This window comes from Equus quagga, chromosome 11, assembly GCF_021613505.1.
Source record: "Equus quagga isolate Etosha38 chromosome 11, UCLA_HA_Equagga_1.0, whole genome shotgun sequence".
Taxonomy (NCBI): domain Eukaryota; kingdom Metazoa; phylum Chordata; class Mammalia; order Perissodactyla; family Equidae; genus Equus; species Equus quagga.
In genome coordinates, this window is record NC_060277.1 from 83,860,862 (window position 1) to 83,878,175 (window position 17,314).

The 17,314-nt window shown below is 40.7% G+C and overlaps 1 protein-coding gene and 1 non-coding gene across 3 annotated transcripts in view; one reads left to right on the forward strand and one right to left on the reverse strand.

Annotated features, from left to right (window-relative positions):
- The window catches only part of RAD51C (RAD51 paralog C), a 29,091-nt gene extending 25,083 nt beyond the window's left edge, over nucleotides 1–4,008 (reverse strand). For both annotated transcript variants that reach the window (XM_046674483.1, XM_046674482.1), the window contains exons 1-3: nucleotides 3,827–4,008; nucleotides 1,648–1,906; nucleotides 629–795 (exon numbers count right to left, since the gene is read on the reverse strand). In XM_046674483.1, the coding sequence (XP_046530439.1) occupies nucleotides 629–795; nucleotides 1,648–1,906; nucleotides 3,827–3,944 (544 nt within the window). In that variant the 5' untranslated portion in view covers nucleotides 3,945–4,008. The remainder of the gene's footprint in view (nucleotides 1–628; nucleotides 796–1,647; nucleotides 1,907–3,826) is intronic.
- Nucleotides 4,009–12,801: 8,793 nt separating this feature from the next.
- Nucleotides 12,802–12,965, forward strand: LOC124248054 (U1 spliceosomal RNA). The gene has a single exon (XR_006890935.1). It is a non-coding gene; the product is annotated as a U1 spliceosomal RNA (small nuclear RNA).
- Nucleotides 12,966–17,314: the final 4,349 nt, after the last annotated feature.

Sequence of the window (17,314 nt, forward strand, 5' to 3'; positions counted from 1 at the left end):
AACAAACAAACCAGAAGCCATTTTAGAAATAATTGAAAGGTTGAATTAAAATTGCCCTAAAAAAATTTTTTTAATCACTTTATTTCCATATAACAAATGCAAAAAAACTTCCCACTTTACCAATACAATTAACACAGACATGAAGTCAATTACATACTACTCAGAGCCCCATAAGGTCAATCCACTTAACGTTCCAAACATTTCCAGACATGGTTTTTCAAAGCTACCCTTGACTTTCGGGAAAAGTTGTGTGGAAGTCAACATACACTGAATGCACTGAATACACTGAAAGCACTGAGACAACATTTACTTTTTATTAAGGCGTCCAACATTAGTTCATACTTGGCAGGTCAGAGCACGATGATTTGAAGTCATGCACTGAAATACATACACAGGTTTAGCTACAGAGCTCCTGCAGCACAAAGTGAGGGCCATAAAAGGGAAAGAAAACGCCAGTCCAGGTTGTGGCATTTCTCATTTTTGTAAGGGAGATATGAGAGTTTAACACCCATATACTATCAAGTCATTAAGCTTCACGTTCCAAATGCTCTCTTGCTGAGGCTTGAGATGGATACAAATGCAAATTACTTTTATTATACAGAAAAAACAGAATCACTTGCTAACTTACCCTCTCCCAAATGTGTTCCTGCTATAAGCTGAAGGTGCTGAATGCAGGCATTAGCAATGTCTACCACTCTATCAACCATAAAACTTCCTTCTGTATCAATAAATACTGCTTCACCTTCCACTCCTCCAAAACATTCTGGTATCTGCACATCTACTGCCAACTGCATACTGTCAAGAGAAAGTCAAATGACCAAATCATTATCATGATCATCTAAGACAATGTTTTTCAGACTCCAGATCAGCACCCATTAGGTGCCACTAAATGTTTTATAAATGCAAATATACACCCCAAGGCAACAAAGGTGGGTGACTTTCCATGGCTCCAAATATATTTGAATCAATCGATGCTTGGATTAGGGGAAGGGTATGCCTATAAAACCATGATGAAAGATTATTTTGTGGTTTTTAGGCCTCTGGGAAAGGAACAACTTTCTTATTATACAAAAATATACTTTCAAACATTTGACTTTCAAATATATTCGCAGGAATTAATTATATAAAAAAGTAAAAGATTGCCTTTTTACTCTAATGACTACTTACCCTGTTGCAAAAGAAATTTTTTTTTGGTGAGGAAGACTGGCTCTGACCTAACATCTGTTGCCAATCTTCCTCTTTTTTTCTCCCCAAAGCCCCAGTACATGGTTGCATATTCTAGTCTTAAGTCATTACAGTTCTTCTATGTGGGATGCCGCTGCAGCACAGCTTGATGAAAGGTGTGTAGGTCCATGCCCAGGATCCAAGAGGTAGAGGCAGAGTGTGCAAACTTAACCACTCAGCCACAGGCCAGCCCCAAAAGAAACATTTTTTTGATATCAAAATAATTTTATCAATTTATCAAGATAGAGTGCTTAAGTAACACCAATGGTTGATTTTTGTTTGATGCACGCGTACACACACTCACAATTAAGAGCACACACCTGGCTTTTTTGGTTTCCTGACTGTACAACCACAGCACAATACTCTATTACTTACATAAACGTTAGCTAGGCCCACCCTTAAGAGGGGAACGTTTTATTTTACCATAATTGTGTTTTTCCAACACCTGGTGCACCACAAATTTCTGTTGTTTTGGTCAAGGGTACTCCGCCCCCAAGAATATTATCTAGTGCTGAACAGAAGGTAATTATGAAGTTCTGGGTATGCTCCTGCTCAAGCAGTTCCAGTGCTGTGCACTTCTTGCCTGACTCAGCTGTACCAACACATCTTGGTTTATTTGTGAGACATTCTCTTCTTACAATTTGCAGAGTTTCTAAGGCTTCCTCTTTAGATATCCCAACTTCTGAAAGTAAAATAAAAAAACAAACAAACCTGATTTTAGAGATTTAACACAGTCGAACATGCTAGTAGGTTGTCCTCATTAATTTTAATTATTAGATAACAAGAGTGATGTCAAGAGAAACATAAAAATGTAACTTTTCACTATTTAATTTCTCAAGTTAATAAAGACATTTACTTATATTTTCTCAGTCTCCACATACTTAAAAGATTTTTTTATTACCTCAGAAACCTAAACCTCTAAAGCATTTCTGAGTACCTACAAGAGTATCTCAGGAGGTAGAAATAAAAATGTACTAGCACTCAGTCCTTTTACTATCCCTTTTGGTCTTAAGAAGCCATAGTTATCTTGCTGTCTGAGGCATACAAATTATTTTCTCGCAGAGAATGAAAATGGCCTCTTTAATGGACTAAAACGGGATGCAACTTTAGAAGTGCATAGGCATGTATCATTCATAATAAAAATTTTTCATGGAAACGCTAGTATGAAAAATTCATGTATCACTCCAAACTATTTAATGAGAACAATTATTTGAAGCACAAATATTTTAAACAATACACTTATGCTTCCTCAACTACACAGTTTCATTCCTATCCAACAATATAGCATAGTCGGCAGTGAAAGATTTAAAACAAATAGTTAACATTGGGTGTATAACATTTATTCTTGAGCGGCAAGTTGGAAACTCCTTATTTTTCATTGTTAAGGGCAATGATTTAAAATTCTGTTCTATCTTAATAGCACAGTTCTCGGCAAACTGTAGTATAATGTGCACAGTGAGACTGACCGCAGACGGCTTCATTTTGTACCTCAGGATACAGTGGTTCCCACCAACAAACAATCTAGTGTTCTGGAATGTGAGGTTTTGTTTTTTTTCAGTGAATTACATAAGAAAAGCGATGTCTTCTTTCTACTGCTTTCTCCAAGTTCTGGGGATTCTATTCCCTTTCTCACTCTTACTATCTCTAGTCCTATTGATGTGGATTAAGGCTGCCCCAGGTAGAGAAACCCAAGGTGACCTGGCCTACATGCAGATCTATGTGACCCGGTGGATTTTTATGGTATGAATTAGGGCTGCCCCAGGGAGAGAAGCCCAGCATCCTCACCTACATGCCGATCTATATGACCAGATTCGTATCTAAAGTTATATGACCGCACAATAACCAGACCCCATCTGCACTGAAATCATTTAATGACTTTTTACATCATCTTTCCTTTTTCCAGTAAAATAAGTCACATACCCGTGCCTTGTAAATTTAGCCCTAACCCTCAACTCAAGGCAGCAGCTCTTCACTGCCCATGGGTCCTGTCCCCATGGCTGCAGCAGCTCTTTACTGCCCCTGGGTCCTGTCCCCATGCTATTCCATACCATTCTCTAAATAAAAGAGCACTACTGCCAGACCTTGAGAGTCCAAGAAATCTTTCTTTCGATTCCTTGGCTCACCAACCCCGCATCACTATCTCGAATCCTGCATTTCTCAAATTTAATCCTCACCCCTTGGATTTTGAAACAGCGAAAACAAGGCAGCTTGTCTGGGGTCCAATCTTGGCCCCATAACTACCTAGCCCAGGCATCAGGAAATGTTATTTAACTTCCCCAAGCATCAGTTCCTCCATCTATATTGGACATAATACACGTGAGAAGGTTCTTTAGAATATAAACGAGATAATCCTCAGGGCATTCAGCAGGCACTGGCAGAGAAAGCAATTAGTAACTGTTTTCGAGACCACAGTTCTAACCATTCAAACCATGTTTACGTGGAGTCACGGAACCGTTTCACGTCGTAAACGCAGCGGCGGGCGGCAGCAGAACCTGGCGGAGACCGGCTGAAGCCTGAAGGCGGGAGGATGGAGATGGAGATGGAGATGAAGGCGGCAGAGACGGCGGCCAGTGCGCCTCGGCTTGCCGTCGGGGGTCGTTACCTTTGCTGAGCTCGGAGGGTTTCACCTCTAGGAGTTCCTCAGCAGTCTGGAAACCTGCAGACACCAGCTTCACCCGCACCCCTGGGGACAGAGGGAAACTCCCTAAATCCCGCTGCATTTCAAAGCCGGTCTCCACGCGCGCAGCCGCGCACACCCAGAGCCGCTAAAACCCGGGCAGCCAAACCCGGCTCGCCCGCTCTCGGCCGCGCCGAGTGACGTCAGACGTAAGGCGGAAGGGGCGGGGTCTAAGGCCTGGCTGCATGCGGCCTTGGGCCTTGGGGCTCTGTGGAAGCGTATTAAGTTTTCACAGGTCCACAGCATTTCCTTTGTGATTCTTCCAAATCGCACTTAAGGTTTACCCATCAAACGTACATCCTGACAATAAAAGGATGGATGGATGGAGACCACAGGATGGAGAGCCAGGCCCAGTGAACCCTACACACCACATTTCCTCCCCTGCGTCCTGGCCCGTTGGGTGGAAACCTCAGGGTTGTTAATAAGAATGATATCCCCGAGTGGGAGTAACACATACACACTAGGCAGTTACGGGTTTCGGGTATGGAATGGTCTAAAAGGAAGAATCTGCGTCCTCATTAGAGGGTTCCAGTCTCTTGGCTCTTCTCTCCCCCTGTCCCCCCGCCTGCCCCCCTCGCGTTTCCCGTCCTCGCCCTCGCGAGGGATTGTGGGCCGGCCCCCCAGCGCGCGGAAAGAACTAGGCGCCAGATCGCCACCCCCACCCACGGAAGCCCGCGAGTGCAGTCTGGAGCATGGTGGTTTATGAGACCGTTAGTTCTTCACGGCCCGCCTAACTTAAGAAGTAGCTGGAAACGTAAGCAAGTAATGTCCACGTGTCGCGCTGGGCATGGGGTCCCCCGGGCCTGAGAGGAAGTGGTTGGGTTGCTCAAGAGGTCCTGCTCTGGTACAGAGTTGGGAAGGGACCGCTTCTAAAATAGAGAACTCGGAGGGAATTGAGAGGCGGTTTGGAAGGTGGTTACGAAGTGTTCCCTTGCCTAGTATGTTTTATTTACGGGAGTAATTCATTGCCTACCTTGTGCGATGATTCTTAGCCTTGGCTTTTCTTTCTTGCTTAAATCTTAAGAAAGATTTTTTAAGGGCAAATCAGAGCCCTTTAAGTATATAAGATATGAGGGAGGAAACATGTTGAGCACACTAGCAAATACCACGCATTTCAAATGCTCACAACCATGCCGCGAGGAAGATAGGGACATGGAAGCTCAGAACACAGTTTTCTTAAAGCCCAAATTAAAACCTGGTACCCATTTTTCCACCCCGAGCTACCCCCAAATTCTGAGCTTCTCTTGGGGTGGGGGGTGGGGAATGCAAGAAGTATTTGTCCTTCATTTGGTAGGGCAAGGAAAGTCTGGTAGGACTGGTCAAAATGTGGTTTGTTTGCCACTCGGTACATTGCTTAACTTCTGGTATGATCCACATCTGGGCGCACGTTGGGCATTGCATAAATGTTGTCCGTAGGGAGAATTCGTGCTTATCCTTATAAGGCAACCAGAGTCTTGGGTGAAGAGACGGTGTTATATTCAGCGATGGCTCTTCAGTTAGTTTGGTCGAACTGAATGGAATCGGTCGTGTTTTGAATTTTGTTTCATTGGCAGTGGAGAGTTAAGAAACTAGTCGACTCTGTAGCTATACAATATGTGTTGGTGTTGTGACCCTTGGGTTGTTTATAATTATTGTTTTCGTCATCATCTTAAGATTTCTTTAATGCAATTTGCTCTATATTCCAACTGCAATCCAGGTTTTGAGGCCAGGTACCAAGAACTAAACAAAGCTATGGGATTTTTATGGAAGGTGCACCTTCCTATGGTGTCAGGTCTTCTCACATATTTTCTTTAGAGAGGGAAGAATTGAATGATTTAACAGGTAAACCATTTAAAACATTTTCTGTTAAACAAGCATTAATGAAGTGTAGAGTAAAATGCAAATACAAAAATAAATTTTAAGATGAACATAAGACTTTGAAGAAAGATCCAGTTTAAACTGGATCCTTCGGTAGTCTCCCAAAGCCTCCTGAGAATGTTTTTATTTTCGTTTGTAATTTGGGGTTACTTGATGAAAAAGTTTGAGAGGCACTGCTATAGGCAAATGAGCATGAGCTGTGAAGTCATACAAATTTGGGCTAATATCACATCTCTGGAAGTTACCAACTGTGAAACTTTCAGTAAGTTACTGAGTTTTCTCACCTGCAAGTAGATAATATTTCATGGGGTTGTTGGAAATATTAAATAAACAGATATAAAATATTTATCACAGAAAAGGTGTATAATAAACCTTAGTTTCTTTCTCCATTTTAAAATATTCTAATATGTATGCAGTTGAATAAAGCCTTGTTGAACACCTAGCTCAGCAGAGTGCTAATACTGTGAAACTTTTTCTTTAATGCCTACAGTTGTAAAGTGCCAAATAAAAGTGCTTTTATATATTTTATTTTATTTGACTTGATGATTATAATATCCTGTGAACAGTTTACTGGGATCCCTATTTAAAATTAGCACATCGAAGATTGGATCACTTAGGCAAGATTAAATATTTATTAAATGCTAGTAATGTGCAGGATGACAGGGCAAACAAGACAGAGTCTCTGCCCTCGTGGTGTCTATAATCACTCAGGATCATTATTGGGTATTTCTGACTTGTGTTACATTTCCTGTCCTTTCTAAGGATAGGAATGAGCTATTGCTGTCAATATCTGCAGTTAATCTAAGTGTTTAAATAAGGAGACATTTTCATGGTGACTGGGCTATTTTCTAGAGATGTGGGAGAGGAGTAATATGAATATTTCTGTTATAGTTGAGGAAAAGTTTGTTTTCTTTTAGTCTAAGAACATAGAACTTTTAAAAATGGTGACCTTGCATGTTCAAGGGGATTAGGGATTAGGAGAGAGAAATGAATGCTGCTTGGACTGAGAAAAAACCCCAAATCAAAGCTTAGCTTTAGACGTGGTTATGATAAGGCTTAAGGCCTCAAACATATATATCTGGAGTAGCAATATCAATTGCACAAGGCCTTATACATAGTAGAAGTTCAATATATATTTGTTGTCCGCAGACTTTCTTGAAACATTCTTCTCACTTGACTTCTGTGATGTCACATTCCTGATTTCCTTCCTGCCCATCTGGCTTTTGTGTCTCCCTTGCAAGCTCATGCTCCGGGCATGAAATGTTAGAGTTCTTTTAAGGCCCCTATAGCAGAGCTGACTACTCTGATTTGTTCTTTCCTCTCTTGTTCTCCCTCATTCTCTCCCTCTCTGTCTTTCTCTCTGCTACCTGATTCACATTCATGGTTCAGTGACTATATGCCAGTGATTCTTAAATTTATGTTTCTAGCCCTGACCTGTTCTCTGACTTCCATATGCAAATACCTAATTGCCTCCTTGACAATAATAAAAATGATAATAAAAAAAGTTTCCAATTCAGCCTATCTTAAACCTAACTCATTATCTTCAGCCCACTGCCAGCCTTGTCCTCTTCCTGCATTCCCTGCTTCCAAGAACTGAATATCCATCCTTCCATCTGCACAAACCAGAAACCTAGGAATCATCCTCAATACCTCTTCCCCTTTCACTCCCTGTGTTCAATGTATCCACAAATCCTATCAATTTTCTCTCTAAAATATTTAGATTATGTTCATGTCTCCCTCCCTAGACCAAGCTCCCACCATTTCTCATATAGGTACTGCAAGAGCCTTTTAGTAGTCTCTGCATCTTGTCATCTCCCCTCTAGTCTGTTCTTCAGTGCTGCAGCAAGTACGTTTCAGTTCTTGTCACTCCGTATTTTGCTTTTAGGATAGAGACCAAATTTCTTAAGGTTTACAAAAAGCCTTGCATGGTCTGACTCCCGTTTACCTCTTTAGCAGCATCCTTTTCCTCCCTCCCGTTTAGTCTACACTTCAGCCACTCTGGCCCCTTATTCCTTGTGTGTGCCAGACTTTACCCCACAACAGAGCCTTTGCACGTGGCTATAATATTAATTCTCCCTGCTTCACCCTGTTAGCTACTGTTTATCCTTCATTGACCCCTTCTCTGACCCTGAACCTCTACCTCCAAGAAACCCCCTCAAAACTAGGTAAAGTCTCCCCTTTAAGGCTCTCATAGCACCAGATCCTTCGTGTGGTCATTTATTTAACATATGTCTCCCCAGCTAAACGGAAAGCTTCAGTAGAGTGTGGACCATGTGGGCTTTACTCACTGTTGTTTTCCTAGAGCCCCTGACCCATTGTAAGGCTACAGTAAGTGCTCAGCAGATATTTGTTAAAAAAATAGATGATTAGATAATTGACCTGCTTCTCTTTCCCTATGTTTTTCTATTTTGTACTCTTAAATATGGTAGAAAATATGTACTTGTAGAAAACAAATAAAATACAGAAAATATAAAGAAGAAAATAAAACTGATTCATAAACTTTTTCTTCAACTCAAAGATAATATTAACATTTTGGTTTATTTTAATCTTTCTACAAGTTCATATAATTTATTTATTTTACATACTTCTGATTAAATTATGAAGAAATTTGTGTATCTTGTTTTTCGCTTAATATTTTGCCAAAAGCTTTCTCCCATGTGATTAAAAATTATTTGAAAATTAAGTTTAATGATTGCATACTATTCTGTCCTAAGGGCAGTCTTTCTAATCGGTAACCTATAATTGGACAGTTGAATTATTTCCAGTTTTTTGCTGTAATGAAGTAGTGAGCTCAGTCTCTCTCTCTCTCAGAATACATTTCTGGAAGTAGAATTCCTGGATCAAAGAGTATGCACATTTTCATTTTAAGTCATATTGCCAAATATTTGCACCAATTAACACTACTAACAGTGTATGAGGGCTGGTTTTCCTACCCCCACCCCAGCACTAGCCCTTAAAGCAGTCTTTAAATGTTTTTTTTTTCTTTTTTTATTGAAGTATAACTGACTTTAAATGGTTATTGTCTTTTATTACTAAGAGAGGTTAAAAATCTTTTCATGTAATTTTATTGGCCAAATATATCATTGTAACTATCTCATATCTTTTGCCCACTTTTAATTGTTAGTAGTGATAAAATGCACATAACGTAAAATGTACCATCTTAACCATTTTTAAGTGTACGTTTCAGTAGTGTTAATTATATTCACAATTCTGTGCAACCGATCTCCAGAACTTTATCTTGCAAACATGAAACTCTGTAATCGTTAAACAAGAACTCCAGATTTCCCTTTCCCCCAGCCACTGGCAACCACCATTCTACTTTCTGCTTCTATGAGTCTGACTATTCTTGATGCCTTTTATAAGTGGAGTCATATAGTATTTGCCTTTTTGTGACTGATTTATTTCACTTAGTGTAACGTCCTCAAGGTTCATCCATGTTGCAGCATGTCAGAATGTCCTCCCTTTTTAAGGCTGAATAATATTCCATTGTATGTATATACCACCTCATTGTGTTTATCTGTTCATCTGTGGATGGACGCTTGGGTTGCTTCCACCTCTTAGCTGTTGTGAGTAATGCTGCTATGAACATGGGTATACATCCTTTCCCACTTTTTAACAGGGCTGCTTTTAATTTAAAATATGTATCTGTAATACGTCAATGTCTTTTTATTATCAGAAACAATAACTAATATTTATTGTGCTTACTATGGGCCAGGTATTCTGCTCAGCTTCGTCTGACATCAAAATTCACGCTCTAGGGGCTGGCCCTGTTGCAGAGTGGTTAAGTTCACGTGTTCTGTTTCAACAGCCCAGGGTTTGACCAGTTTGAATCCTGGGCATGGACATGGCACCGCTCATCGAGCCATACTGAGGCAGCATCCCACATGCCACAACTAAAAGGACCCACTAAAAATACACAACTATGTACCAGGGGGCTTTGGGAGAAAAAGGAAAAATAAAATCCTTAAAACAAAACAAAACAAAACAAAAAACTTACGCTCTTAGTCCGTATGCTGCCTACCCTCTCTCATATGCATATTCTATCATACAGGATATTTGCCTAATTGCTATATTGTAAATATCTTCCCACTTTGTCATGTGTATTTTTTTTTTTTTTTTTGAGGAAGATTAGCCCTCAGCTAACATCTACAGCCAATCCTCCTCTTTTTGCTGAGGAAGACTGGCCCTGAGCTCACATCTGTGCCCATCTTCGTCTGCTTTATATGTGGGATGCCTGCCACAGCATGGCTTGCCAAGCAGTGCCACGTCCACCCTGGGAACCAAACTGGCAACCCCGGGCCGCCGAAGCAGAATGTGCAAACTTAACCACTGCGCCACTGGGCCAGCCCCATCATGTTAATTTAAACTTTATAAAGTTTTCCACTTTATTGAGGTTTTGTGTATGCAAATCCAGTCAAAGTTTGTATTTAATTCTGTCTTTGGTAACATGCTTAGAAAGTCTTTTTTTTTCAAAATTATAAACATAATCATCTGTATTTTTTCTACATATGGCTTACAATTTAATTTTGCTATTTTAATCTATCTGATTTTTTAAATGTAAAATAGGAGTAAGGAAGCAATTTTTTCTTTCTTTCCAGTGGTGAGCCAATTTTCTAAGCACTCTTTTTGGGGTAATCAATTTTTCCCCACCTATTTGGAATGCTACCTTTATTATATACTTTGATGTACTTATGTCCTATATTCCTGGTATAAAACCTAGTTTATTGGGTTAGTTAGTTATTTAGTTAGTTATTGTGTATGTTCTCTTAATCAGTTCATAAGGACTTTATAGATTTAGTTGAGTTTGCATTTTTGTTTATGAATGAGATTAATCTGTGAGAGTATTATGTCTTCTTTGTCTGCTTTTGGCAACAGAGTTTTGCAACCTTTATAACATGGCCTAAGAAGTTTCTGGGGCCGGCCCGGTGGTTCAGTGGTTAAGTTCGCATGTTCCGCTTTGGCAGCCTGGGGTTCGCTGGTTGGGATCCCCGGTGCAGACATGACCGCTTGGCAAGCCATGCTGTGGTAGGCGTCCCACATATAAAGTAGAGGAAGATGGGCACAGATGTTAGTTCAGGCCTAATCTTTCTCAAAAAAAAAAAAAAAGGCAGCAGAAGCAGCAGCTTCTGCACTTTTTATGTGCTAACTTCTGTTAGTATTTAACATACATAAGAAACATACAGTTCCTTATATTTTTCTAATGAAAGAAATGTTGTGGCTCTCCTAAAAAGTTATTAGGGTCTGCAGGGCTTCTGTGAGGATTATAGCACTAATGTTTTCTTTAACCTCCTTGAGCTACAAGAGGGTGAAGGACGATTACCTTTTTGCCCTAAGGCAGACCGTCTTGGACAAATTTTTTGATAAGCCAATAACAATGAAGTTCTTGTGAATATTGAAATTAGCCTTGTGAAGACTATGGCTTCTTTAAGGGCTCTGTGTTATTTGTTTAAGAAAGCACTGCTAGTCACGAATCTTCTGAAAATGGCATTTTGAATTTGAATCCTTTGATGGTAACAATAGTCTAGTTCGTAGATATCACCTTTTTCCCTTATCTGAGTGGTTCCCAACCAGATTTCAAGTTATCTTAACTTTTATTTCACAAAACAAAATGTAGATATTTCGTTTAGAGATTATAAATACATATATGTATGTTTATTTGTATCTGTGTGTGTATATATATATATATGTATATACACAAACTACATAATACTTCTTTAGAGGGAGAAAGTCTATATATATCAAACTGGTAGACTGACAAAAGGTCAGACTTCAGGAATAGTTGCACCTCTCTGTTAGAGTCCCTTCCTCCCTCTGCCCCTGTATTTTTTTTCTCTATAACAGCATTATTTCTCCTGTTTTAAAGATACAAAACTCTGGCTAATTTATTTTGGGACAGGAGAGAACACCAGAAGTCATTCTGCAAGACAGAAAGACTTGAGAAATAGGGTAGTTCTAGTTTGATCTTGGAGAGACCACTGAGGAACAGTTAAACTTGGAAACTCCAATTCTAATGTACGGTGAAGAAGGAAGGAGAGGATTGAGAAGACTGATAATATTTATTATGTGCATGTGGAATATGTGAGTTATTAACTATTGCCTGAGACAGGATTTGCTCTGATGAGGAGTCTAATAGGAGTCTAGCAGGGATCAGGAGTCTTTCAGGATGGATTCTGCAGTAGTCTTATTCTGGATTTCTGAGACACCCATGAAAAAGCAAATGGATGATCCTGTGGATGCAGTATTGAGCACGGGAGGGTTTAAGGATAAATGGAAACACAGCTTATTCTTGCTTGGGAGAGGAAACACTCTGATCCCGGAGGTAGTTTCCACTGGTGAAGGCCGTCATCACACTCCTCCTGTGCGGACCCCTGGGACTTCTCCAAATGTGTGTGTGTGCAGAGGGCGTACTGTGTGAGCTTTCCCCTAGTTGTCTCGGTTCAAAATTAGAATTAGCTTTTGTGCAACTGATCTTTCACATAAGGGTGATCATTTGCTGCATATTTGAAAGAGAGCATATTTTGTGCTTGTGCTCAAAGGTTTGAACCGACAGTCTATTTTTAGCAATACGTGGACTGGATTTTCAAGTGTAGTTTTGCCAAATTTCATCTTTTCAAACTTGCTCTTTCGGTTACGTGGATAGCAGCTTGCTGAAATGTGCCAGACATCACAGTGACGTCATTTAGCTCCAAGCTCTTGAAGGAAGGAACTAATTTATGTATTTTTAGAGCATCTTTACCTTTAGTTTTGTTTGAACAGCACCGCTGTAACTATGCTAGGAAAAGGACGTGCTAAATCAGATCCGCAAAGAAAAGGGGTGTGGAATATGTAGATAAGCGCAGTGACTGCTGGTCGTGCTCACACTAGGCATATATTTCCTAAGGTTTTGGCAATATCGAGGTATACAAAATATGCTGCATGGTATTTATAGTTTGGAGACTCTTTATTCTTGAAGTATGAGGGTCGGTAGAATGCATGAGAAAAGTGATCCTATCTTTAGAGTGATTTGAATCTGAGGGTGAGGTGCCAGGCGATGCCAACAACTCATACTTACCTGGCAGGGGAGATACCATGATCACGAAGGTGGTTTTCCCAGGGCGAGGCTTATCCATTGCACTCCGGATGTGCTGACCCCTGCGATTTCCCCAAATGTGGGAAACTCGACTGCATAATTTGTGGTAGTGGGGGACTGCGTTCGCGCTTTCCCCTGGTTTAGCATGTATAATGGAAGATACTTTCTCCTGCTTTTGTCTTACGGGCTACTGCTCTTGTTCTTTAACAGTATTATCTGATAACTTTAAGGAAGTAGGTGAAATGCTTATGCTGTTCTGCAAGTCAGAAGCTTTGAAGTTCAGGGCTCCTTTTTTTTTTTTTCTAAGGAGCCATCTTTTTAACTTTTCTAGGCTTAAAGAGGCTGCCACTCAGTATGCATTTCCTTGCTTGAGGTTTTGTTACTCCACTTTCAAAGTCTGGTGAGTTAGCATTTTGTTTCTGTTGACGTCTCTTCTGTCCTTAGACCTCTTCCTCTGGTCTTCCTGCTTCCTTAATTATAAAGGACTGTGATTATACTAGGCCTATCTGGATAATTTGAGATGCTCACTCTATTTCAAATTCTTAATCACATCTGCAAAATCTCTTTTGCCACAAAGCAAGGTAACATAGTCACAGGTTCAAGAATTAGGACATGGACATTTTTGGTGAGCTATTATTCAGCCTACTACATCCATAAAAACCGCAGATAGATTTGTCAGGAACTATAGAATGACGTCACTTTTTCAGGTGTTTGGAGTATGTAAATAAGTGCAGTGTCTGCTGATCTTGTTCACATTGTACATACAGTATGATTATTGCAAATGTTCCAGTATCCAAAACGCTATTATCTGGCATTTACAGTTTGGAGAAGTCTTTATTTCGTTAAGTGACGATCTAGAGCTTGCATGAAGAGTGACAGTATGCGTTGAGTGTCTGGAATATAAGGGAATGTGAGAAACTGGACTGCGTAGTTTGTGGTAGTGGGGGAGTGCGTTTGCGCTTTCTGTTGTTTCATCCTATTTTAAACCATAGTACGTATATCTTGACATACGTTACTGCTTGTGTGGTCGTTCACCAAGTACCAAGTTGTGTAGCAGAATGCAGTGTACTTCTCTATTGATGCTAGAGGGCTGTTTTTGTACATAATTGTTACCAAAGTTTGAACCAAAGAAGAGGTATCTGGGGAAGATTGAGCAAAGGGATGCACCCAGGGCAGAGGATAAAAGGGGGTAAAGAATTTAAGAGACTGTCTTCAGTTTGCTGAGTGTGAAAGATTATTTCCCAAAAGGCTGGGAGTTTATAATTTACTTTCCTGAACTGAGTAGTTATGATTTCAGAGGGATTTTTCACTCCTTTTCAGGTGTGTCTCATGAACTGTATTGTTAGATTTCCCTGAAAATGGGAAACTAGACTGCAGTATAATCTGTGCTAGGGACAGTCTTCTTTTGTGTTCTCTCCTAGACCTTGCTTTTTGTTTTTGTTTTTTTCCCAATATATTTTTATTTTTATTAAAGTAACATTATGCACGTGTGGTTTTAAAAACATCATACAGGGGCTGGCCCTGGGGCACAGCAGTTAAGTTCGTGTGCTCCGCTTTGGCGGCCCGGAGTTTTGCCAGTTCAGATCCAGGGTGCGGACATGACGCTGCTCATCAGGCCATGCTGGGGCGGCATCCCACATGCCACAACTAGAAGGATCCACAACTAAAAGTACACAACTATGCACTGGGGGACTTTGGGGAGAAAAAGGAAAAATAAAATCTTTAAAAAAAAGCGAAAAACAAAAAAACATCATATAGAAGCGCTCAACCTGAAAAATACTCCCCTGATCCACCTTTTCTCACCCTGCTGCATTCCCTCTCCCCAGGAGTACTACTTTTAAAACTCTATTAGTTGTTTCTTCGTAGTTACCTCAATAAATATTATGTTTGTGCTGGTATTTATACTAAGGATTTAGCTGATATTCTCCACCATGGTGTCTTCCCTCTTCTATCCTTTTTATTTTTGAGGAAGATTAACCCTGAGCTAACATCTGCTGCCAATCCTCCTCTTTTTGCTGAGGAAGACTGGCCCTGAGCTGACATCCATGCCCATCTTCGTCTACTTTATATGTGGGACGCCCACCACAGCATGGCTTGTCAAGCAGTGCCATGTCCGCACCAGAGATCCGAACGACGAACCCTGGACCGCCGAAGCGAAACGTGCGGACTTAACCACTGCGCCACCGGACCAGCCCCTTCTATCCTTTTATTATATTTATGCAACAATTTCTAATTATTCAGTCTGTTCCCTTGGTAACTTTAAGTCATGTACCTTTATTATTTGTCGACTCCTTGTTTGGAAAAATGGAGATAGTAGCAAGGCTTTGGGGTTTTAAAAGAAAATGTTATGATTTTACTCCTTCCACTTATAAAAAGAATTAATTTATTGATGTTATAGATTATGTAGAGCAGGGAGAAATGTGAGTGGCAGGAAAATGTGAAGTATTTACCACTTGTAAATGGTATTGATTTTTTTCGTTTGTTTTGGTTTTGGTTTTGGTTTTTTTGAGGAAGATTAGCCCTGCACTAACTGCTGCCAATGCTCCTCTTTTTGCTGAGGAAGACTGGCCTTGAGCTAACATCCATGCCTATCTTTCTCTACTTTATACATGGGACGCCTACCGTAGCATGGCTTTTGCCAAGCAGCGCCATGTCCGCACCCAGGATCTGAACAGGCGAATCATGGGCCACTGAGAAGCAGAACGTGCAAACTTAACGGCTGCACCACCGGGCTGGCCCTGGTTGTTTTCTTCTTATTAAGTAGTGCTCTTGCTCCATGTATCCAAAATGCACTTCATCATCTTTCCTCCCATGGCTGGGTAATTTGTGGGCCTGATGTAAAATGGAAATGAGAGCTCCCTATTAAAAATTATCAAGAATTTCACAATGTTGATAGCAGAGTATTAAACCAGATGTGGAGCCCTTCTAAGTGTAGTGCCCTGACCTCGACCCATCTTTTTGGCCACATTTACGGGCTTCCACAGGGCTCTTTCTCCCCCTATCTCTTGGTTAATCTCCTAACTGATAGCTCTTTGTTTCCTTTCTCTCTCAAACTGTCCTTAGTACCGTGGGCAGGTTAATTTTTCTATAACCTCTAATTTTCCTGCTCAGAAACCTTCAAAAGACTCCGTTGTGTAACAACCAAAGCCTAAGCTGGGAAATCTAGCATTCAGAGTTCCTTACTATCACACCTTAACGTTCCTTTCTGAGCCTGTTCTCCACGAACAGGTACCTCTCACCTCCCAGCTCTAGGAACAACATGTGCTGTATTTAGGTAGGACAGATTCCTCATGGCCTGCCTTGCCCATCTTTGCATAACCAGATCTTACCCCCCTTTTATTTCATTCCTGAACATTTATTTTAATAACACATAAATAGGTTTCTTGATAAATAGCACACATAAATAACCCTCCCTTAACCTCCCACCCAATCTGTTTATCTGGTATTTCTTTGCAGATCTTTTATTCTCCCTTCATAAATACTGTCATATTACATCTCCCCACTCAGAACTTGTCTCAAATGTCATCCCTTCCAGGGAGCCTGCCCCAATTCCCTCTGAAAAAGTAATCTCTTATTTCTGTAGAGCAGCCGGGATTGGGAAGGAGCCATCCTTGGCTGAGGCCCCCTGCTTCAAGGAACCATTACAGGCTAGTGGCTGGGAATTCTGACTTGAGATGAGAGGTAAGGAGGAAAGTCAGGGAAAATTTCACAGTTTTTTCACTTTAATTTGCCTTATCTTCCTCCTAGCCTCGGGGTTCTTTGGAGTCAGGATTGAGTCTTATACATCCTACCACCCATATAGCCCCAACAGTGGGAATGTGGCAAATGTTTGTTGAATGATTGAAAGAAAGAAAGAGAGAGAGAGATAGGCAGGTCAGTCTAAGTGTTTGAGGATTCATTCATCAAGTGGAATTGGGCTGGAATCCACAAATACAGTGTGACACTGAAATTTACTTAACCTTTCCGTGCCTCAGTTTCCACATCTGTAAAGATGGAGATAACAATAGTACCTACCTCATAGGGGAGTTATGAAAATTAAATTGGTTATCATTTGTAAAAGGCTTAGAACAGTGCCTGCCATATAGTACGTATTACATGTGTTACTACTATTATTATCATTGTTATTGTTTTTGTTATTATTACAGTTACCTGTGATTCACACTCAGAAGCTATGCATCTGATTTCAACACTTATGAAAGAAAAGTCTATAGTTTCTAGCAGGCCGCAAAACAGAATCTGAGTTATCACATGCTAATAGGCTCCTCACAGGCCGCGTGTTCTTTTCCAAAGCCAGAGGAAAGGCAGTTTCCGGGCATAGCGCAAGACATCATTGTGGAGGTGTGTGATATGTAGATGAAGAATTCTGGTGCAGGGGCCGGCCAGAGGCCGAGTGGTTAAGTTTACGCGCTCCACTTCAGGTGGCCCAGGGTTTCCCCGGTTTGGATCCTGGGTGCAGACATGGCACCGCTCATCAGGCCATGCTGAGG